This window comes from Typopeltis vanoorti, chromosome 22, assembly GCF_054136105.1.
Source record: "Typopeltis vanoorti isolate ZY-2024b chromosome 22, IOZ_Tvanoo_1.0, whole genome shotgun sequence".
In the NCBI taxonomy this organism is placed as follows: Eukaryota; Metazoa; Arthropoda; class Arachnida; order Uropygi; family Thelyphonidae; genus Typopeltis; species Typopeltis vanoorti.
Window position 1 is genome coordinate 24971374 of NC_143570.1, and position 25437 is coordinate 24996810.

The 25437-nt window shown below is 36.2% G+C and overlaps 1 protein-coding gene across 1 annotated transcript in view; it reads right to left on the bottom strand.

Annotated features, from left to right (window-relative positions):
* The window catches only part of Rrp1 (Recombination repair protein 1), an 84862-nt gene that overhangs the window by 38350 nt on the left and 21075 nt on the right, over positions 1-25437 (bottom strand). Inside the window, exons 2-3 of the mRNA XM_090411862.1 lie at positions 24338-24604; positions 10207-10408 (exon numbers count right to left, since the gene is read on the bottom strand). Coding sequence (XP_090267988.1) covers positions 10207-10408; positions 24338-24604 — 469 coding nt within the window. The remainder of the gene's footprint in view (positions 1-10206; positions 10409-24337; positions 24605-25437) is intronic.

Below are 25437 nucleotides of genomic sequence, written 5' to 3' on the forward strand. Positions count from 1 at the left end.
TTAATATTATTTTGTTTGCAATAATATGTAACATTTGTTGTACATTTAGAGATGTACACAGTTTGGCCTAATCCAATAAGTTATGACTTACAGTATATTTTTCTTACATCGTACTTGTATAGGCTGTTATTTTCAATGCCACCCAATGTTAGGCAAGTTAATGAGAGTTTAACATAAATCTTGTTTGGTATGATTAGGATACTGTTTGGATATGCAGCAAGTGATGCCTCAGACACACATATGATGTGTCTGGGGGTTATGCTCCAAGTCAATATGTTTACAATGGTATAAATTGATGCCAGTCTGATTTTTCTCATGAAAATCTGCATCATTCAGTGACATTTAAAAAAAAAAAATTTCTTTGTATTCTGCTGTGCATTAATTTCTCAAAGGCTTCTAAAAAGACTAATAAGACTAAACACAGAGTTTTAATTTGGAAAGATTTCTAGGTGGACAATTGTGATTTCTTTGGTTTTACTGTCTATTACACTGATAAATGTGCCAATCTATGTCACAAAGTATCATCACAGAGGTTACACTACTCCAGATTAAATTCAGTAATGGATTCTATATATAAATTTCATCTGGTAGTTTCTGTATTTATTATTATTATTACATGACACTTCCAGGGAGTCCAAAGACTTATCGAGGGAGGACACCAACTCTACAACTGTCTGTCTCCACCAACTACGATGAACTGCAACTACACCAACGCCATCTACCGCCAACCACCACCACTGGTATTTTCACAGATGATCACAACTATCCATGCCCACAGCAGGATTCGAGCCCACAGCCCTTTGGCTGGAGAGCGGATATGCTAACCACTCAGCCAACCAGGCCGGTATGGGTACTTAGTGTTTATTGCAAGATTCAGTTGTGACTTTTAATGATTCTTCAACAATGCATAAAAACGTCCTTGAATGAAGTGGTTTTCTAAATATCTTCAGTTATTATAATGTAATCACATTTAATATTTCCAGTGATGTGTTATTCTATCTGCACAGGAAATACTTGTGAACATGCAGAAAAATAATTAGCTGTAATTAATTGTACAAATATTTCAGTCTTAATTTTCGTAAACTATCATCAATATAATAACAGTAGTAACTAGAACACTGGAAAATTCAAACAACAGCAATGTAGGTTCATGAAAAATGGTATCTTTTTCACGTGCAGTCAACAAATGAGCCAGGCAACCAGCCATGAGCTCCTCTGGGATGATACTTAACTCCCCTAAGGTTGCTCGGTTGTCAGTCCCAATGTGAGAACAATACTCTAAGGTTGGGCAAATTTAGGATTTATAAAATTATTGGGAATTGTACAAGCATGAAGCAGTTTTGAATGGGAACAACCAACACCAAGTTCTACGGAGGCTAATGGACATGATGTGTTCATCAGGATAGGGTAGATGTGAGAGTTGATCCCAGAAGAAAAAACTGACATTGACAATTAGAATATTATCAAAGTGAAGGAGAGAGTGAAGCAATATCTTTCTTCCAAGAAATGACAGGACTGTGTTTTGACAGCATTGGAATTCATTCCAATTATTTTCATCCTCCACTTGAGAATGGTGAGGAATCTGGTGTTTAAGGCGTCTGTTATAAATATTCTTGTCTTAAACCATTTGAGCACTACAAGGTGTCTAGAATTAAGAAGAGTGAAATGCTAAGAGATTCGACATAAATTTAGACTGTCATTATCATCCCATGCTGATTTGAGATAGGGGAGAAGAAATAATTTGTACTCAGTTTCAGCAAGAGAGATCAGAAAAAAGGCTTCATTGCCATTTGAGCAAGAGGAAATTTTTTTTTGCTAAAGTTCCTGCTAGCGAATAACAAAGAAATATGCAAGTAAACTAAGATGTGTGTAAAAGTAGCTAAATTAAACTCATGGATTTTTTGGATTTTGATTCTTCCTCAGAATCTTTTTCGATTCTGAGGAAGAATCGAAAAAGTACAGAATAAAAATGGAATCAAATGATAACAGTGAAGAAGACTAAAAATAAAGATATTCTAGATATCTGGAGTAGATAATTGATAATTTGAAAGACTGTTAAATGAAATAAACAGCACGATAAGGGTAGAAAAAAATTAAAGAGGAATAAATCAAAAATACACATCAACACTTCTGGTAGACAAAGCCATCAGAAACCTGAAATGCACCTGGATTAGGCGACACCTGAGCAGAAGTATTTAAATAAGCAGGTGGAAGATGAATTTCATTGTCTAGTGAGAGACCACCACCTCGCTTATTGGAGGTTTGAAGTGGCTTGAAAATGTCAAATTTTGGTCTCTAGAGCAGGGTTTTCGGGCTATGTAAAAAAATAAATAAACACACACAAATCAATAAAAATAGAAAAAATCCTTAGCCCACCCATGGCACGAACTGTACTATAAGCTTACGAATAAACCTTTTGTGGGTAGGAACCACAAAAGATAAAAAAAAATAAAATAAATGAATAAAATAAGTTTTACAAGGGTTACACGTAATTCATAAAACCTGGTCAGTAGGTAAAAACAGTGATGATTGTAGCAGAGTTCCCATGATGTAAGTAAAATGTAGGTGAACTAAGAGGAATTTTCTTACTGAGCATTCTAATAGTAATAGCTTGCATAAATTTTACCTGTAAGATTTATGAAAGTAAATATTTCTTTCTCTTAGCTTCAGAAAAGCCAAGAAAACTTGTGAGAGAAAAATAACCTGATAAATAAGCTAAATAGTAAAGATGTGAATATAACAAGGATGTGTATTTAACATTTGTAGAAGTCATATGTTAAGGTGCCAAGAGAAGAGCTCTTCAAAATGCTATATATTGTGTGTATAGAGGCTTAAGTGCTGTGAGTACACAATGTTGGAGGCTTAATGGATTGTATACAGCACTCAGAAAGGATTAAAACAGAATTTAATACTTCCTATATTTCGTCTCAGTCACTGAGACATCTTCAGGGATTACAAGAAAACTAATGTAACATCTACACGAATGCTACACAATGCTAAACTCAATCACGTGGATGACTGAAGTCCTATCTAGGTGGAGCACCCTCAAAGGGCAGTTTTAGGTGGGATCTCTCATGATAAGTGTTTCCTAGATCTTAGGAAGCTTAATGCAACCATATTTATTAAGATTGGGCTGATTTCTGAGAGCTGCTGCTGATTCTAAAAATAGCCCCTCTTTTTTTGAATTTGCTGTGATGGAGCATAGTAGTTTTTTCCCATGAGATCCTGTGGGTTATATCCAAGACATGGTCAGCCAGGCCTGACTCTCCATAGTCGTAGTTGCAGATGTATGACTTGTGTTCCTCTAGGCAGATGGTTGCTGATCTGCCTGTCTGTCCAAAGTATGCCAGCTTGCAAGAACAGGGTGCTTTATAAACTCCCTGCACTGAGAGAGGACGGAGCCATTTTGTAGAACAGATAAGGGTAGCAAGTTTGCAGTGGGGCTTAAATGCTGTGTGTAGGTTGTACTTTTTTAAAATCTTGGCTATTTTTTCTGATGTGCCACGGATGTAGGGTATGGTGATGGCATTTCTAAACTCTTTCTAAAGAGAAGACTGGGGAACTGATTTTTTTTTAATACTGTGATCACTGTAGCCATTGGAGAGGAAAGTGTTGTGTATGTGGTCAAGCTCAGCTGTAAGGGCGGTTCCACTGGAACAAAGATTGTGGGCTCTCTTGGTTAGAATTTGTGAATGTATCTGCCCGTGTGCGTAGGTTTTCTATACACAGTGAAGGAAAGGGTACTGTTAGGAAGGCGTGTAACTAAGGTGTCTAGGAAGGGTAAACAATTGTTTTTTTCTTTTTCCATCGTAAACTGGATTCTTGGATGTAGGCTTGACATGACTGAGGAAGAAGTCTAATGTGTCTGGGTCATGAAGCCAAATAGAGAACACATCATCTACATATCTTAGCCAGATAGAAGGTTTGAGAGGGGCTAAGTCTATGGCTCGTTTTTCAAAATCTTCCATATAAAAATTGGCAAGAGGAGGGGGGGAACCAATGGCGGTTTCCTCTATCTGCTTGTAGATTTTGATCTTCCAAGAAAAATAACCAGAACTGATGGCAAAGGAAAAGAGATCTAAGATGTCAGAAGGAAAAACGTTTTCTAAGAGTGTTAAGGTATCAATTAAGGGAATATTGGTAAACAATGAGGAGATGTCAAAGCTTACTAATATGTGTGTTACTTAAGGTTGGATTTTCTATTAGGGTTTTAAATTGGGTAGAGTTTTTATATAAGAGTTGGAAAGTCCAGTGGGGGGGGATCAGAGAATTGGCCAGCTGTTTTGACAGTTTGTAGCAAGGTGCGTTGCCTTGCTTGCCAGGATTGATGTCGCCAACAACCTCGCCCAGTCTTCGCCTCCAAAAAGTTATTTATCGTCCGGCCAAAGCACTGCTCTCATGAAATTACGGAAAGAAAAAAGTATCGTCATCACCAGAGCGGATAAGGATAATGCCACGGAATACAATCGAAAAATGGAGATTATCCTCTGAGATCGCTCTACCTACATCCCACTAGAACACGACCCCACAAAAACACAAGTTAAAAAATTAAAAAACTTACTTTAAAAAGTATCTTCCTGGCCTCCTGACATTATGAAAAAACTCAAACTTTCCCTCCCCCCAATATATGGTTTACCAAAAATAGACAAACCCAATTCCCCACTAAGACCTATAGTAGATGCCACTAAAGCACCTTGCTACAAACTGTCAAAACAGCTGGCCAACTCTCTCTGACCCCCCTCACTGGACTTTCCAACTCTTATATAAAAAACTCTACCCATTTTAAAACCCTAATAGAAAATCTAACCTTAAATAGCACAGATATATTGGTAAGCTTTGACATCGCCTCATTGTTTACCAATATTCCCTTAATGATATCTTAACACTCTTAGAAAACGTTTTTCCTTCTGACATCTTAGATCTCTTTTCCTTTGCCATCAATTCTGGTTATTTTTCTTGGAAGAACAAAATCTACAAGCAGATAGAGGGAACCGCCATTGGTCCCCCCCCCCCCCTGCCAATTTTTATATGGAAGATTTTGAAAAACGAGCCATAGACTTAGCCCCTCTCAAACCTTCTATCTGGCTAAGATATGTAGATGATGTGTTCTCTATTTGGTCTCATGACCCAGACACATTAGACTTCTTCCTCAGTCATGTCAAGCCTACATCCAAGAATCCAGTTTATGATGGAAAAAGAAAAAAAACAATTGTTTACCCTTCCTAGACACCTTAGTTACACGCCTTCCTAACGGTACCCTTTCCTTCACTGTGTATAGAAAACCTACGCACACGGGCAGATACATTCACGAAGTCTCCCACCAACATCCCTCTTGACAATATGGCATTATTAAAACTAACCAAGAGAGCCCACAATCTTTGTTCCAGTGGAACCACCCTTACAACTGAGCTTGACCACATACACAACACTTTCTTCTCCAATGGCAACAGCAATCACGGTATTAAAAAAATAATCATTTCCCCCGAATTCCCCGGTCTTCTCTTCAGAAAGAGTTTAGAAATGCCATCACCATACCCTACATCCGTGGAACATCGGAAAAAATAGCCAAGATTTTAAAAAAGTACAACCTACACACAGCATTTAAGCCCCACCGCAAACTTGCCACCTTTATCTGTTTTACAAAAGATCAGCTTCCTCCTCTCTCAGTGCATGGAGTTTATAAGGTACCCTGGTTCCTGCAAGCTGGCATACTTTGGACAGACAGGCAGATCAGCAACAATCTGCCTAGAGGAACACAAGTTATACATCTGCAACCACAACTATAGTCAGTCAGGCCTGGCTGACCATGTCTTGGATACAACCCACAGGATCTCATGAAAAAAAAAACCACCATGCTCCACCACAGCAAATTCAAAAAAGAGAGGCTATTTTTAGAATCAGCAGCAGCAGCTCTCAGAAATCAACCAAATCTTAATAAATATGGTTGCATTAATCTTCCTGAGATTTGGGAAACACTTATCATCAGATCCCACCTTGCATTCCAGGCCACCTGCAACCGCCCTTAGAGGGCGCTCCACCTAGATAGGACTTCAGTCACCCACATGATTGGGCTTAGCATTGTGTGGCATTTGTGTAGATGTTACATTAGTTTTTTTGTAATCCCTGAAGATGTGTCAGTGACTGAGACGAAATATAGGAAGTATTAAATTCTGTTTTAATCCTTTCTGAGTGCCATATACAATCCATTAAGCCTCCAACATGATGTCCTCACAGCACTTAAGCCTCTATACACGCAATACATAGCATTTTGAAGAGCTCTTCTCTTGGCACCTTAACATATGACTTCTACAAATCTTAAATACACATCCTTGTTATATTCACATCTTGACTATTTAGCAGGTTATTTTTCTTTAATTTTTATTTTTCCCTCACAAGTTTTCTTAGCTTTTCTGAAGCTAAGAGAAAGAAATATTTACTTAATCCAGCTTCATTTCAGGTTTCTGATGGCTTTGTCTACCAGAAGTGTTGATGTATATTTTTGATTTATTCCTCTTTAATTTTTTTCTACCCTTATCGCGCTGTTTATTTCATTTAACAGTCTTTCAAATTATCAGTTATCTACTCCAGATATCTAGAATATCTTTATTTTTAGTCTTCTTCACTGTTATCATTTGATTCCATTTTTATTCGTACTTTTTCGATTCTTCCTCAGAAGAGTTTTTCCACGAGTTTAATTTAGCTACTTTTACACACAACTTAGTTTACTTGCATATTTCTTTGTTATTTGCTAGCAGGAACTTTAACGTTTTCTTTCTTAAGACTGCCTCTTTAACTTCCTCAATGAAGTTCTAATTTTTCTTGACATGCCTTGAATCAGAATTTTTTTTAATGCACTTGTAAGAATAATCATAATTTATAATTATGAATCTTTTTACAATTGCTTCTATGCATTACCAATTTTATTAGATGGACTTTAATGGAATATGAGAAGAGTTTTGCTGAACTAAGACCAACAGTGAAAATAAGAAACAGATGGAAAGCATTTTGAATTTGTGATTTGTTAACCACAAGTTGACCGACAACCAAAAAATGTATCTAATTGAACACTGCAAGGACCTCATTAAAACTGCTCGTAAGGACTCAAACTTCCTTGTAACGATCGTTACTGGTCGCTAAACGTGTTTCAGTATGAGCCTGAAACAAAGAGCCAGAGTGCTGAGTGGAGACATCTGAAAGAAGAGGGGCATCTGAAAAAAAGTTGCTTGGTGAAGTCAAAAATAAAGACAATGCTGATTTTGTTTCTACGATTCTAAAGGCATTATCCACAAAGCATTCATTCTGCCTGGCCAAACGGTCAATGGCGAGTTTTATCTCGAAGTTTTGAAGTGATTGATAGCAAGAATTCTTCGTGTACAGCATGAATAATGTGATGCAGGCAGCTGGTCACTCTTGCAAGATAATGCACCATCTTATCGTTCAAACATTGAGACAGTTTTTGAGCAAAAACCAAGTTTGAGTGTTGGATTACTCGCAACATTCACCTGATTTAGCACCCTGTGACTTCTTTCTCTTCCCCCGACTTTGTTTGCCGATGAAAGGAAAGCGATACTACACCACTGAAAACATTCAAGCGGCAGTAACCACGACCCTCAACAGTATCCCCAAAACCAATATAAAAAACACATTTAACGAATTAATTGAAGCTAAGGGAGGGTATATTGATTGAAATAAATGATTTGAATAATAATAATTGGCCTGTGTTTTATTTTCTATCAAAAGTTCGGTTTCTTTTTGGACAGAGGGTGTATCAACCGCTGTTATTCATCATCTATATGGATTGCATCATGAAGGAAAAGGCATTAAACCTGATATCAAAACAAGAAATATTCACTCAGTTTTTTACTTTATACAGATGATGGATACTCTCCTAAAAACCCAATAAGTCTTCAGAACTCCAACTAAATTGAATAATTGCTCTAATAAATGTCAGCAATTAAAAAAATGTGAGAAAACATGGAAATCAATGGAGAATCTGTAAAAAAAAAAAAAAAAAGCATCCTAGCTAATTTAGGCAAGCTGAAGATGGCAATTTAAATATAGAAATAAGAAAATAAGCAAACTTGATATGGTAGAGGGAGGCAGGTGAATAAATTTATAAGCAAGAACCAGCAGTATACAACACTGTGTTGAAAGCAATTTTAATTTATGCATCTGAGTTGGGTTTGAAATAAAAAGTTAACCAAAGATTAGAGATTACAAATATGACAGATCTTAGAAAATTAGTATAATGAAAACTTTGAAAGGATATGAAAAAGATATTACAAAAATCAAGATCTAATATAAGGAGTAGTATATTAGATCTTAGTAGTACTATAGTAAAATTAGCAGTGCCTTAGAAGAGCAAAATATAAAATCTAACAAATATTGGAGTCCTCACAAACTAATTTGAAGGAAAATTGTTAATAAGGCATGGTAATAAAAACACTTAAATCATGCTTGAGGGGTGATACAAATAATTTGATGAAAAATTAAGTGTAAAAATCAGCAACAAAAAATAACAATTAAAATAGGCAGGCATAGAAAACATCAACTGAACTTAATGAACAAGTACAAATATTTCAGCTATTTAGGCATAATCTTTTTTATAAAGATGACAAGCTAAATATGGGAATTAACACATCAGTCAGAATAAGAAAAGTCGGAGTGATGGGGAGCTGAATGAATATATTGTTATGGAATAAGAGAAATTAGCCAAACCCTAAATTAGTAGCATAACAATACAGTGTTTAAAATGAATTTAATCCATGTATTTGAGAATTTTAAGAACATAAGCAGCTGATCAGAGAACAGAGGTTACAAATATGATAATTTGAATAAAAATTAGAGGAGTGAACAGGTGACATAAATGTCAGAATCATATTCAAAATGAAGATAGTAGTAGAACTAATCTAAACTGGTATGATTACTTAAATAGAATGGAAAAGGAAAGGTTAGCAAAAAAAAAAAAAGTATGATGCCAGGATGGCAGTTAAAGACCTAAAGAAAGACTGAGATCTAGTTGAACTGATGCAATTATTAGTGCTTAGTAGACTGAAACATAAGATTTTATAATACTGGTGACCTAACTAATAACAGAATAATTTGGAAGAAAACTGATGACATAAAGCTAGTAATAATATAAACTTAATTGTGTAATACTTCATAATATTTTGTACACCTGCTGGGTACATGTTAGAAAATAATGAATAATAATAAAGAATTATTATTACAAATAATAATACCGAATGATATTCTGATGTACAGTATGTATTTCCATATATCAGCTAACTAACAATTCACTAATTAATTTTTGAGATCACATAAGTTAATTTAAAAGCAATAAAAAATTTACTAAACATATCGAAACCTCAAAAAGTAACAAAATTAACATGATTTATAATTTAAACCACTTAAAATATTCATTCTTGTGAAAGTTATATTTGAATCACTTTTGAAGACAACTTTCGAGGCTGCTGATAGCATAAATGCATGCTTCATACCCCAGTATAAAATCTAAAATTTTACAAGTATTTTTTAAAACTTTGTAATTATTTACTTAACCTTTACATGCATCTATTACAATTTATAACCTGACTAAAATCATGTCTTAACTGTTCTATTTGTTAGGTCATAATTCTTCCTTTTAACAATTAATAATGATTAATATATTCTGCCTTTTTTTATACCACTCCCATATGAGAAACTGCAAGGCCTATAGCAAATAAATGATGTGTTTGAACTAAATATATTAATATAGGACACCTATGTAACTTGAAACAAACTTCTATTTATTTATTTGAGATATGTGCTGCTCTCTAAGGGTAACTATCCAACTGGCAATGACGATGTGCTTATACATCAATCAAAACATGGATAATGAAGTGTTCATTAAAATTACATCCATATACCATTGAAGTAACATGGATACTAACATGTAACATCTAATATGTTTCATCCACAGTAGTGAGGATGATTAGGAAAGAACACTTGAAGACATTCTGCATGAGATCCCCCCCACCCACCAAAAAAAACACAAAGCTTTCATTTATTAGAGGAATTATTGTGTAACAAAATCTGGGAACCCTGTATCCTGAGCATCCCAGATTATGGACCTTCGACCTATATTAAGAGCAAGTTTTTACTTAAGTTTATCAAAACTCCAGAAAAGGGTGATAATGATCAATGAATCAAAGACAAATTTCTTACCAATGCCATATGACACTTTCCGAGGTTCTTCTTTAGATAACAAACCAACACCAGAATAACCTTCCTTTTCTCCTGATAGCCAATAAGCATAGTAACCATCAATTTCTTTCATGTCTGAGGGTAGCTTTTTCTCTGAACATTTTGTCTCTTGTATACAGAGGATATCAGGCTTTTCATAAGTAAGATATTCTATACTATCTTTCTGTTTTAGAGAATAAATAAAAAAAAACAAAAACAGGTTTGTTATAAAAATTTTAACCAATAAGAATGAAAATAACTATAGACTTTCCTTACTTCATATATGAATAACCAACTACAAAATTTTGAGCTCAATCTTATCTTCTATTAAAATAAATGGACGATAAAGTTTTTAACTAATGCTGCTTTTCTTGCATTCATTATTTCTAATGTGATAATATCACATTGCGTATCTAATGATAATAACAAATCTTCATGTTATAAAAATCAACAATAATCATAAATATTAACTCAAGATTTGCAATAATAGTATGAAAAAGTAGTGATAAAATTACCACCTTTTAACATTATAAAGAATGATATGCAATTAGTAAAGTAGCACACACACACACTCAACTAATTGAGTATCAGCCTTCATGAACAACATCAGAAGAATCATTAAGAGTTTAGATAGCCTAAACTTCTGATGATATCCTAAAACTGTGATCTAGAATTAATGTATGTTTTTAGCAATCTTCCATATTCTGTAACTTCCATCCAGCACAGAAGCAAGCCTATATTCATGCTCATCTCAAAAAGCATTGTCCCTTTATCCTCATCTCAATTCTCTTGAAAATAATGGGGAGGGTCATCAACAGTCAACTTCTTCACTACTTGAAGAATTACTAATATGGATTTTGCTACACTTGCTCCATAAAGGATCTCATAATCAGCCTTTTACACCTTTGGACACAAGTCATTAAAAAGTTCGGAGAAACTAGCGGGACATTTCTAGGTCAGAGACGTAGTTTTCATCTAAAGGTCTGCCTTCCAGCATTTACACCTGGGTTGCCAGTTTCTTTGGTTATTTACTCTAACCTGCTACATGGCTTTCTTTCACTCTTGAGATTTCCCATTCTTCATTTGAAAAAAAAAAAAAAAAAAAACTAGTTCTGTCAAATGTTCCAAGCATCAAGATCCCCCAAAACTCATGCCTTAAATAATGACTTGATCAACATTTTCCAGTGTAGTGAGGACAGCACTGAAGTTCATTAGTGCCCCCACTTCAATGCTACAAAAACAATGTCTTACAAAAGAGAAAAAAATCACTTATCTTTGGCAAAAACTAAGATCTCCAGTCCAGATCAGATGTCTCTTCTTGGAATAACTTACATCTATAGTCTTTGCTGACAAAAACATATCTCATCCATAACCTCCTTTGCATCCAAAAAACTTGGGAGCTTCTGTGTTCAAGACACTATTTCTCACATTTATACCTTTATAATACAATAAATCTAAGATTCACTCAACCTTAGAAAAGTTTTCTTATATAAGGGAGATGCCATATCAAAAATATTCCCAGAATTACTTAATGTATCTAGAGAATAACTGCTTAATGACTCCTACTCAATACCCGTTCCAGTCACATTCTGAACGTACTGAATCTGCCTTATGCCTTTTCAATAAATATTTTCATAGCATTCTTCCAAACTGACCACCACCATTTCTTCACTCTCCTCCAAACATATAAAAACATTACCACTACTGCTTAACATTCATACACAGTTCAGCTTCAAACTTATCAAACCAACTTCTCATTCTCTTCTTTCTTCATATCTTACCTTTGTTCCCTGGAACATCCTTAACTGGAAGTTGTTCTTAGGAAAAACATCCATTTTTCTATCCTCCAGCTCTCTCTTTGAGAGAAACATAAATAGATTCATTCTTTCTCATCTTAACCAGCACCCACACAAAAACATGCTGAATGCTATACATTTCCTACTATGCCTCAAATCTCTTTTCATTTTTTAGTCATTTTGAAATTTTACTCAATTACTCTTTCAAAGTACGTGGGCTGTTCAATAAGTAATAAGACGAATTTTACTGTGGCGAAACCACTCATCACAATATTAATTTCTGTGGAATAAAGAAATGTTACTGTATGTATTAACAAAAGAGGTTGATAGATGGCGTATATGGGCTGATGTGCCAGAGTGTCACATGACTAAACGCAAGTGCTCATCGGCACGCCTATGAGGTGCGACCAGTCTCTGAAATGGAATCGTACTTGGAACAGCATTATGCGATTAAATTTTGTGTGCGTTTGCAAAAATCGGCATCGGACACTTTTAACATGATACGCGAAGCTTTCCACAATGAAGCAATGTTGAGGGCAAGTGTTTTTCGCTGGCATAAAACTTTTAAGGAAGGAAGGCAAAATGTGGAAGATCTTGAACGTGAGGGAAGACCTTCAACGTCCATCACAGAGACAATAATCAACACAGCAGCGATTATCATCAAGCACGTCAAAAGGAAGCGTCCATTGCTGAAGAATGGCTTCTTATTGCACCACGATAATGCAAGGCCACATATTGCTGGTTGTGTAGTGGACGTTTTGCAGAAGAACAACTCAGATATCCTACCACACCCTCCATACATTCCTGATCTCGCACTGTGCGATTTCTGGCTGTTTCCTCAGCTCAAGAAACCACTAAGAGGCTGCCATTTCGAAAGCAACAAAGCATGTGTAAAAGCTGTGGAGGCGGTTTTGAAAGAACTCTCAAAAAACGGACTCTCACATGTGTTTAAGAAGTGGACGCAACGTTGGGACAAATGCATCGCGTCTCACAGTAGTTACTTAGAAAAAGACCATGTAAATGATGACGATTAAAGGTAATCTGTTTTCTGTATAAATATAGTCTTATTACTTATTGAATAGCCTACATAATTGAGTAAAATCCATATTCATGCATTTCAGCTTCTATAATAAGTATTATGCTCTGAAAGGTAAGTAATATATAATGCCACAATAGAATAGGTAAAATGGCTACTAAAACTTTAGTTTGTTAGTTTCTGGGAAAATTGGTGTAGTGACCTTATTGAAAAACAGTTGAGGAAAAAAAAAAAAAAAAAAAAAAAAAAACTTTTGTCATCTACTTACAGAGTCACTTCAATTCTCTATTTGAAATTATAATTAATTAAAGAGGTTTGTGAATAACATTCATAATAGTGTTTCAAGGTATAAATATAACATAAAAAAGGGAAAAGTGCATTTATTAAACTTACCAATATTTTGCTGGCTTTCTATCCAGTATCCTCCCAGCACAATTATAACTGAAAAGAACTAATGTCCTTATTTCCTCTATTGGTGTTGTTTATACAATGAAAGAAGTGCCTGCTTAAACTGTTGAGGACTATTTTCTGGGTCAAGATTGCAAGCAGATTATCACCAGGCAGTAATAATGGACAAACGTCTTTTACCTAAACTTTTCCATATATTCTGTGAGAAAAGCTAAAACAGAGTATAAAAAGAAATTGGCCATGCAAGCTAAAGGCAATCCAAAAGAATTTTATCGTTATGCCGCAAGCAAAAGAAAAATGAATGTGAAAGAATAACTTTATTGAATGCAGATGGTACACAAATGTTGGAAGCTAAGGAGATTGTTCAGTTAATGTATGCTCACTTTGCTAAGATATATCAACAAGGTGTATGTAGCATGGTGCTACTGCTACGTTAAATGAAGAGTTACGGGTTCATGAAAATGAGGTTGAAGAGCTCTTGCATAACCTGGATAAGAATTTGTCAATAGGGACAGATGGAATATCTGCCCATTTGTTAAAGGATTGTTCAGCTGAATTGGCTAGGCCTTTCACATATTTGTATAACTTGAGTCTCAGCTCAGGAATGATACCACAGGAATGGAAGGAATGTATGATAGTTCCATTGCACAAGGGTGGTGCAAAAACTGATGCGTCTAACTACCTACCTATTAGTATTTCTGGTAGTGAAGATTTTAGAGAAGTTAGTAAGAACTCGCATACAGAAATGGGTAGATAATCATTCTATACTCTGCAGGGAATAGCATGGGTTCTAAAGGAAGGTCATGTTTTAGCAATTTGCTCATATTTTATAACAATATTACAGCTGAGTTGGATAAATGAAATGGATACACTATGATAATGTTGGATTTTTCTAAGGCATTTGATAGGATACCACATGATAGGCTGCTGCATAAACCGGAGAATATGGGATTGGAACATAATCTATTGACTTGGATCAGGAGATGGTTAACAGACAGATTTAAGATCCTCGCCACTCATGAGATCGAGTTGACGGCTTGAGGGATAAAGAAAATCAATGAGGCTTTATTTAAGACATTCTCATTAAGATCTTTGGATGCCATCAAGTGTCATAGATGAAAAGCCAGTTACAAAGCCTTACTTCAAGAACTGGCAGTTCATCTGCCACAAGTAGGGACAGGTAATATCTCCGTATCTCCTATCCCTGCCTCTCCATCTTCCAGCCACCATCCTACTGTTGAAGAAGAGGCTTTGATTCTTAGACTGACATCATCTCTAGATGATCCCTTCTTCCAGAATATAACCATCAAATTCCTAAATATCTCATCCAGACTCACTTTCTGGAAATGGATATCACAGATCAGTTGAATGACTACCTCCACACTGTCAACATCAGCCTACGTTTCATTCTACAATGACTTTGTCAAATAGGAAGTAGAGGAAGAGGGCCTATGCAGCTATGCAGGCCCTCTATAAAAAGAATAGAGGGCAATGTGCCAAAACCATCCTTGACGGTGCTTCCCCTCCACCTCTAGCAGACTTGCATGGTGATTTTGTCAAATTGGAGCACAGTCTTTTCTGCTCCGCCTCCACACTTCCCTGATTATGATGATCAACCTATGATATTGAGGTCCATTCCTGCCCTTCAAATACACCAGCCTGTCTCCATCCAGGAGATTAAAGCAGATCTTCCATCCAATTTCTCTTTCCAGTAAAGTAATACCACCATACTTACGTGCTTCAAGAACTATCTTCATTCTGAAGAAAGAAACTTCAAGCTGTGCATCAGACTTTAGACCTATTACCATCTCCCATGTGTTACTTAGACTATCATAAAATATTAGTTAAACGACTTCAGCAACATATACAGCATGATTATAGACAGATAGCTTTTGTCCCTTTGGACGGCTGTGCCAAGAATATATATATATATATCTTTAAAATAATGGCTTTAAAATAATAAGGGATTTATTATCCCCTTAACTTAATTTACGCAGCCGGAAAAATAGCCTCTTGGCTCTTTATCGTCATAATAATAATATATGGGTACACCAGTCTGGCAATTTGTTAGTAGGGGTATATGTAAATTCAGTTCAATTAAACCTTGGTATTCCAGGTCTACCTACTCACTGATGAGACCTCAATAAAGGTCGAAACCGGTTTGGGTAGTGACCTCTCATCATAATGTAAAACAGCAATACGTCTCCTAGGAGCTGCATTTTACATTATGAGAGAATATTAAGGATAGTGATGGAGCTTGCTCCACTTTTGCTCTGAGTTTCCCTAGTGTTGTACTACCCAGGTGTCGACTTGCGCTAGGACTCGCCGATAGTTCTTCGGCATGAAACTCTTAGATTTCGATCTCTGAGTTTCATATCCGGCTTTAAAATAATGAGGGATTTATTATCCCTTAACTTAATATATATATCTTCTTTCTTCTCTCCGATTCCCGACGCCACCTTAAGCCTCTATATATGGCATCGCTGGACCTCCAAAAGGCCTTTGATAGCATCTCCCTTCCTGCTCTCCTCGAGCGCTGTCTATTGCTGGATGTCCAGAACCCTTTCTTTCCTATGTTACGGAGCTATACTTCGGTAGCTCCATCACTATCACTACAGGGTCCAGTGCAACTTCTATTCCTGCAGTGTGTGTGGGGTGTTCGCCAGGGTGATCCTCTATCTCCCCCTTTCTTTAACTGTATCATAGATAAGTTTCTTCATTCTCTCCCTAGCTATGTAGGCTACTCTCTAGGCACTTCTTCCTTTAATGCTATGGCCTTTGCGGACGATCTTATTCTCGTAGCCTCTACTAAGATAGGCTTGTAGGAACTCCTTGACCGGACAGTTGACCTTCTCTATTCAAGGCCTTTCTATTAATGTTGAGAAGTCCTGCTCTTTAGCTCTTGTCCCTTCTGGTCGTGACAAGAAGCTTAAGGTCGAGACTATAGAGTTTTTCCTGCACGGGAGGCCATTGCATGCTTTGACTATCCTGGAAGAGTGGAGATACTTCGGTATCATGTTCACCCCAAAGGGAAGGTCTTCTGTCCCTTCTATCCTAGAAGCTGGGATCACTTCTTTGAGGAAAGCTCCTCTCAAGCCACAGCAAAGATTGTTTCTCCTTTCCTACTAGGGCTGGCTGCCACTACCTCGCCTTTACCACAAGTTGGTGCTTGGTAGGACATATATCTCAGTACTGTCCTGAATGGACAGGGCTATCTGTTCAGCTGTGAGATCATGGCTCTGATTGTCACCCGATACTCCTACTGCATATTTCCATGCAAAGGTGAAGGATGGTGGGCTTGGAGTTCCATCACTTAGATGACCGTCAAGAATCGTGCAGTTAGAACTATCTTCTTCCCCCATCTGGCAGAGAGGCTTACTATAGCATAAAAAGACTAAGCGGGCTAAAGGCTGGTCCCATTATCAAGGTACTTTAATCGAGTCACCACCTGCAGAACACAAGAGATGGGCATCTCTGTTGCACTCTTCTGTAGATGGTGCTCCTTTAAAAGAGTCATATCTGGTGCCTCCAGAGCATTATTGGGTAAGGGATGGCACCAGACTCCTCCATGGGTTTGAGTATATTGACCTTATCAGGACGAGGATCAATGCCCTGCCTACTCGAGCCTGCACAGCTCGATGGGGTAGTGACGACTCCAACTGTAGGGCTGGCTGCCACTACAGTGAGACATTGTCTCATATAGCCCAGTATCGCTTCCACACCTATGTGGTCTGCATGAGGAGGCATGATGCCGTGGTCTCCATTCTGAACAATCGCTTTAAGAACAAAGGTTGGGAGACTGTGGTGGAACCACATTATAAGACCTCCACAGGTTTGCGTAAGCCAGACTTAGTGATTAAAAGAGATGGTGATGTTTGGGTAGTTGATGCCCAGGTGGTGGGAACAGGGCACCCACTAGCCTATAGCCATAATAATAATAAAGTAAATTATTATAAAAATAACCAAGATCTAGTTCATAAGATACAAGAGGAGCATGGGGCAACTCCGAGGTTTATCAGCGCCACCATCTCTTTACATGGCGTGTGGAGTGCAGATAGTTATAAGGACTTAAAACAGCTTGGGCTTACGCAGAAGGATATAAAAGTTCTTTCCTTGAGGGCCCTACAGGGCAAACTGGTGGCATGGCATTGCCACCAGAGAATGACTACAATGATAACTAGAAGAGGCATAGGGTAAAACACTTGTAAAGGCATAGGCCTATATCAATTCTGGACAAGATGTAAGGGTAGTACTACCCATAACCAGTACAAAGATTAATATAAAAAAATAAAATAAACTTGGCAATTATTGTTCAATCTATACATTAAAGACTTCAAGCAGGGTCTATCATCTGATTTGCAATTGTTTGCTGATGATGCAAAGATAGGCAAGGCAATCAGGGATGCTACTGATATTCAGCAATTACAAAATGATTTGAATAGACTGCAAATCTGGGCAAATGAAAATGGCTATCAGTTTAATGTTAGTAAGTGTAAAGTTATGCACTTTGGCTTGATTAGAGATCCGGCGGCATATTATATTAGCAGGGTTATGCTACACAAAACTGAAGAGGCAAGGGATCTTGGTGTATTGGTGGATAAGAATTTAAAGTTCAAAGGTCACATAGCAAAAGTTGCAAATATAACTCAGAGGATAATTTCTATGCTGAAGCGAACCTTGACATGTAAGGATAAGGAAGTAATTTTGCCTTTTTATAAGGCTTTGACAAGACCACTCTTGGATTCCTGTGTGCAGATTTGGTCTCCCAGGTTTCAAGGGGATAAGAAGCTGCAGAAAGGGTGCAAAGAAGAATTACAAAGATTATATCTGGATTACAGACTCTGGTTAGTAGGAGAAAGAGAGGTAATATGATAGAGGTCTATAAACTTTTGAATGGGTGTTATAGCATTTCAAATGATGAAATTTTTCGTTATATGGAAGACAGGGAGAGAACACAGGGGCATCCATGGAAGTTAAGGTTGTTCTCAGTCAAGAAAGGAGTAAGAGCTAGGTTTTTCTCTCAGGGAGACCAGTGAGTGAGTGGAAAAATTTGCCCTTAGGGGTAGTGAGTGCATCTAGTGTAAATGAATTTAAGAGAAGGTATGATAGTTGGGTTGGGTAATTTACAGCCTCCCCTCGATCAGTCCTTGACTCCCTGGAGGTCTCAGATAATAATAACAACATGTTGACAATAAACATATATCTTACAACTTTTCATCTCAAATAAACCATGTGAAATGTTTTATAGAAATATATTACTTTATTACAAAAAATTCAATGTCTCTGTGAAAAGGAATTCTTAAATAATGTTAATTAAAAGATGCCTTACATACTAAGATGGCATCTAATAAACAATTGCTGTACTATAAACACATGGTAAAAAACCTTTGTCCATTATTACTGCCTGATGATAGTCTGCTATCATCAGGCAGTAATCTTGACACAAAAAATAGCCCTTGTTTAAGCAGTGACTGCTTAAAACAGTTTAAGCAGTCATTTCTTTCTGCTCAATGTCAGTTGACCAGTTTCAGAAAATTCAGTGAAAAGACATTCAGATTTCTGTTTAAATAGGATCCTAAGGCTACTATTAATGGCATGGTTTTCAAATCTTTCGTGTTATAGAAATCACGTGTTTTTAGATTTCTTTCTTTCTTTCTTTTTTTTTTTTTGGCTAATAAATTCTATTCAGCCTATTCAGCACATATGAAATTTTTCACTTGCATGAGATTCTTTCACAGTAAATGGTCTGTGAAAGGACCTCAATGCATTTTGTATAAGTTTTATGATATTTTTTGAAGAAAAAAAACACTAATTAATGTTTACATTTAATATAATTTGTAGATTTATTTTATTGGCCCATAATTTGTAGCCTTAGCTACAAATTATAGGCTAATCTGTATATCTGAAGTTGCAGTTAAGATATTGCAGAAGGTCAGGTGAGAGCTAGGATACAAAAGTGGATTGATAGCAGTGGTATTCTTTGTGTTTATCAGCATGGATTTGTTAAAGGAAGGTTATGTTTTACTTACATGCTTATGTACTATATCAAGGTAATGAATGTATTGGACATGGGAGATGAATATATAGTGGTATTATTAAATATTGCAAAGGGTTTTGATAGAATACCACACCAAAACTTGGTAACTAAACCAGTGCACATGAGACTGGATAGCAGATTAGTGAGTTGGATAGGAAACTGGCTCTCAGTGGGAGCCAGACCCAGAGGTGATACTAAGGTTGAAGTAATGCAAAAGTCATATTACCATATACAAGTAGCCAAAAGGTGTCACACCATATTAAAATACTCTGGATTAGAGACAGATGTGGGAAGTTTTTCTACATGGTTATACTATAAATTAAAGATGCTAAGAAATTATACTGTTGGTTTAATCCTTTATCCAAGTGTAAGCAAACAAAGTTTGTGCCTGAAATAATTTCAGGACTACTGGGAAACTCATATGTGTGTTGCATTATGGGACACATAATGCACTAAAGTAGGGAAGTGCGGGCCCCATGCGGCCCTCCGTTGATTTGCTGGTGGCCTGCCTCACCATGTGTTATTTTAACTTTAACAAGTTACACGATAGGTAATTTTTAAAAATGGTACATGAGCAAAGCAAAGTAGCTGTGACGTCACGATTGCCTGTCTACTTACAATAATCGGTTAGTAATAATGTTAACAAATTTTATAATTCGTCTATTTGTCATATGAGTATTTTGTTTTTTCAGGTGAAGTTGTTACAATTAATTATCATCCCTAGGAAACGGTAAAAAATAAATTCTACAATGGATAAAGCATGGCCAAGTAGGAAATGCAAACTACAGGATGAAAAACGGCAGTTTCAGGATAGCTGGATCGAAAAATATGGTTTTGTGCAGTCATACCAAAAGAATACAATATAAGGAGACACACTATGAAAGTCTGCATTCTACAATTTCAAATCTACCCGAAGAACGTAAACAACAGATTTCATTTTTGAAACGAGAATTGACAGGTCAACAAGTGTTGTTTACAAAACCTATTCAAGATTCGGAAATCACAACAGAAATAAGTTTTGAAATATCTCGCCTTATAGCAAAAAGGTGCCGACCATTTACAGACAGAGATTTCGTTAAAGATTGCCTTGAGATAGCTGCTAAAAAAATTTGTCCTGAATCAGTCAAAAATGTTGAGAAAATTCAGTAAAATGGGATGGCTGTGCAAAGAAAAATTACTGCGATGTCGGAAAATGTCAAGGACCAAGTAACATCTTATTCAAAGAAATTTGCCTATTTTTCATTAGCTATTGATGAATCAACTGACATTACTTCCACAGCCGAGGTGTTAATATTTGCACGTGGAATAACGCAAGAGTTTGAGATAAGCGAGGAGCTGATTGGAATGAGTTCATTGTCAGATCAAATGAAAGGTAATGACATGTTCACTGGGCTTTTAGAACAGTGTTCCAAAATTGATTTAGATCTGACAAAATTATCAGGTATCATGACTGATGGAGCTCCTTCCATGATAGGAGCAAATTCTGGATTGGTAACATTACTGAAACAGCATTTGGGATGGCATGACGATGAGTTGATACAATTCCACTGTATAGTCCACCAGGAGAGCTTGTGCCCTAAGAAATTTGGATTTGAACATGTCATGAAAGTTGTGGTTTCAACGATTAATTTTATAAAATCCTGTGGCCTTAATCACCGACAATTTAAAAAGTTTCTTGAAGACATTGAAAGTGAATATGGTGACTTAATTTTTTACACAGAAGTAGGTGGCTAAGTCGTGGACAAACATTGGAGCAGTTCCTAAATTTAATTGATGAAATTGAAATCTTCATGACTGAAAAAAAACAAAAACATCCCTGACATAAAAAATTCGGATTGGTTATGTGATAGCCTTTCTGGTTGACATTACTAATCATTTAAATACGTTAAATACGCAACTTCAGGGAAAAGATCAATTGGTTACTCAACTTTACGGCCACATTTTGTCTTTTCAGTGCAAGTTAAATCTATTTCAAATCCAATTGAAGTCAGGAAATTACATCCATTTTCCTAATTATAAGTTTCTGAAAAGTTCGATGTCAACTTCAAAACTGTATATGTTGAAAAGATTGATAACTTGATATCAGCCTTCAAGGATCGATTTTCTGATTTTAAAAAAGTGAAACTGTTGCTAGATTTATTTAGCAATCCTTTTGCCATTTTGCCCGAAAATGCACCCGAATCAAGCACAGCTTGAACTCATCAACATTCAAAACGATGAGAGCCTGTGAAATAAATTTAACGAAGGCAATTTATTAAACTTCTATCATTGTGTCGATAAAAACAATTATAAATGGTTGCTAGATAATGCATTAAAATGTGCAAGCCTCTTTGGCTCAACACATATTTGTGAACAAACTTTTTCGGTCATGAACATTAACAAATCGAAAAATAGGAACCACTTGACTGATGAAAATTTAAAATCAATTTTGTGGTTGGCTACTACAAAACTCAAACCAAATAAAACAATTGTCAAATCAATGCAATGTCATGCATCAAATTAAATTCACTTACTTTTTATTACCTTTTTTGTAACAATTATGATAGGTATAAATAGAATAAACAATATATGGTATATAACTTTGAAGTTTTTTTTTGGCAGCCCTCCCATAAGTAACAGTGGAACTATGCGGCCCTCGGCCTTAACAAGTTTGTGTATCCCTGCACTAAGGCAAGTGATGTGAAGTCATTAGCCTCTATATACAAGTTGTCCAGTCCTGAAATTACTTCAAACTTTGTTTGCAAACCTTTATCCAAGAATATAATTTCTTGGCCTCTTTAATTTATAGTATAACCAAGTGGAAAAACTTCCAACATCAATTTGTACATGGTTGATTCTCCCTAAGCAAACATCATTATAATTTCATTATAACAAACTACTGAGTAGTCCTAACCAAAGCACCTTTAAGCATAATGCAATTCTAGAAGAATACAAATCTATACAAACTTTATCTACAAAGTATGGTAGGGAAATCACAGAAGCAAATAAAATAGTTGAGTTGCTTAGTGATAATTTTGCAAAAGTGTACCATCTTGGTTGTGATATTGCAGTGTCGAATGTGTCATTTACTGATGAGTGTCTAGAGATAGACAAAATAGAGGTGCTTAACATATTACAGAACCTTAATGCTAACACTGCCATTGGGTTAGATTGCATATCGGCCCATGTGTTACGAGAATGTGCAAGAAAATTAGCACCTCCTCTAACCAGGATGTTTCATTTAAGCCTTAGTTCTGGTAAAGTACCAATAGAGTGGAAAGAAGGGAAAATAATTCCACTGAATAAGGTAGGCTCCAAGACAGAGGTTGCAAATTATAGACCAATTAATATATCTGGAATGGTGGTTAAGGTTTTGGAGAAATTGGCAAAAATTAGAATTCAGGACTGGGTGGACAGCAATATGATACTTTATAAGGGGCAACATGTTTGAAGGGTAGGTCTTGCCTCAGTAACTTGCTTACTTTCTATAATAAAGTAACAGTGGAGTTAGATAAAGGAAATCCTTACTCAGTGATACTGTTGGACTTTGCAAAGGCATTTGACAGGATTCCACACGGAACTCTGTTGCATAAATTAGAGCAAATAAGTATGGACCCAAAGCTGGTGATTTGGATTAGAGGATGGCTGGTGGATAGATATCAAAGAGTGGTTTATGGAGGAGCTGAGTCCAGAAGAAGGCACGTGACTAGTGGTGTACCTCAGGGCTCAGTCCTCTATTGTTTAATTTGTACATCAATGATATTGGGAATACTTTAAAAGGAAGTATCCACTTGTTTGCTGATGATGCAAAATTAGGAAGAGCAATAGTCAATTCAGATGATGTAGATATCTTGCAGGATGACTTAAATAAGCTGACGGTATAGACTAAGGTAAATGGCTGTCAGTTCAACGTGGCTAAGTGTAAGGTGATGCACTTTGGGAGGGTGAGATCACATGCTGTTTACTATATTGATGGAACTGAACTGCAAGATGTTGACGAGGCAAGGGACTTGGGAGTTATAGTGGACAGAGAACTTAAGTTTAAAGAGCATATTGCAAAGATTGCCAAAACATCACATCAAATTACATGATTGTTGAAGAACACACTAACAAGCAGGGATAAGGAAGTTATTGTTCAACTTTATAAGACATTAATAAGATTGCATTTGGACTATTGCGCACAGATCTGGTCACCTGAATTTCTTCGTGATGAAGAAATGGTGGAGAGGATCCACAGGTGAGTTACAAAGATTGTTGCAGGTCTGCGGGATGTTCCCTATGAGGATAGATTGAAGATCCATGGGCTCCAAAAACTAGCTGAAAGACGTAGGAGAGGAGATATGATAGAGACATATAAATTATTAAAGGGATTTTATAGGATTGATACTGATGACATTTTTAAGACCAGTGCAGGAAAGGAGAGAAAACGAGGGCCATCCCTGGAGATTATGTAAGTGTGGTTAACAAGGGTGCTAGGACTAGATTTTTTGCTTGGAGGGTTGTGAATGGGTGGAATGCATTGCCAGAGGTGGTTGTGAATGCTTCATCTGTGAATGAATTTAAGGAGAAGTATGATAGGTATTGTGTAAATAATGGTTAGCGTATCAATGTAGGGTCTCCTGCGATGAGTCTTGACTCCACGGAGACACCATTATAATAATAATAACTATTCCCACATGTCTACCATTAACATTAATTGCATATTTATCAATATGGAGATTTTCATGTTCTCTATTACTAATACAAGTAGACAATCCAAATCTCCTTTGATTTTTTTGTTAAAATGATGGAATTTTGTTGAGAAGAAAAAAAAAAAAAAAAAAAAAAAACCTAGACATTAAAAGTCAAATTCTTTACCTGAAGCCATGCTCTGATACCATTAACATTCCAAGAAGAAATCTTCAAGTTCCACTTATTACCCTGGGAAGACTTTGCACTGGAGTTAAAATTCTGGTGCGACAAACTAGGAACTTTTGGTGGACTACCTTTTCCTGCTTTCTTTGGTGGTGATCCCTTCTTAGATACCTTTTTTTTGATACTCTTTACATCTTCCTCAGAACTGGATGAACTGCTCTCTGAAGTAGTTCTTTTCCTTTTTGAAGATCCTGTTCCTTTATTTGATACCTAAAAATAACCATGTACTATAAACAATTCTGTGTGAATTACTAACAGAAAGGATTTAAAATTATGGATCTTTTCTTTCTTTTAAGGTTACATGATGGTTGGTCAGCAATCATAGTGAAGAATTTATAGAGACAACGCATGTGTTAGAATAATTACTTTACTTAACATTAAGCAAGTAAAAACCAACATTTTGACCTCTGTATTGAGGTCAAAATGTTGATTTTGAAAACATGCAGATGTACGAGATACATCTCGTACATCTGTATCAGGGAAAACATACAAATGTACGAGATACAAGCTACATGATGCTGTACTATACAAAAGCAAAATGAATCTAAATGTTTGTTAATCATTTATCCTAGCCTGACCTCTGGTGAGAAAAAAAAGAACTGCATTAAACAATTTCTAAAGTCCTTTTGTATTGAGATTTTCCTGTCTAGGGCTGTTCTCGTTGCTATATGAGTGATGGGTCCTCCACATTCTTAGAATAATTTTTCAAGCCATATAGCAACGAGACAGCCCCAGACAGATGAAAAACTCAATACAAAAGGACTTTAGAAATTGTTTAATGTAGTTCTGTTTTTTTTTTTTTTTTTTCCAAATCTACTGTACTCCTGATTAATTAAGACCAATTACAATTTCTGTATTCATGTTTTTATAACAGCATCAAGGACAAAAATTATAGTCAAGCATGTAACACTAGCACTTAACTAAATAACTGTACATCAGACTAAGTTACTCAGCTGCCAAATAGTGATTGACTTCTATTATACCCTGACTTATGAACTGCTTTCTTTATGATCCCATTTTTATGAATGATATATATACAGGCA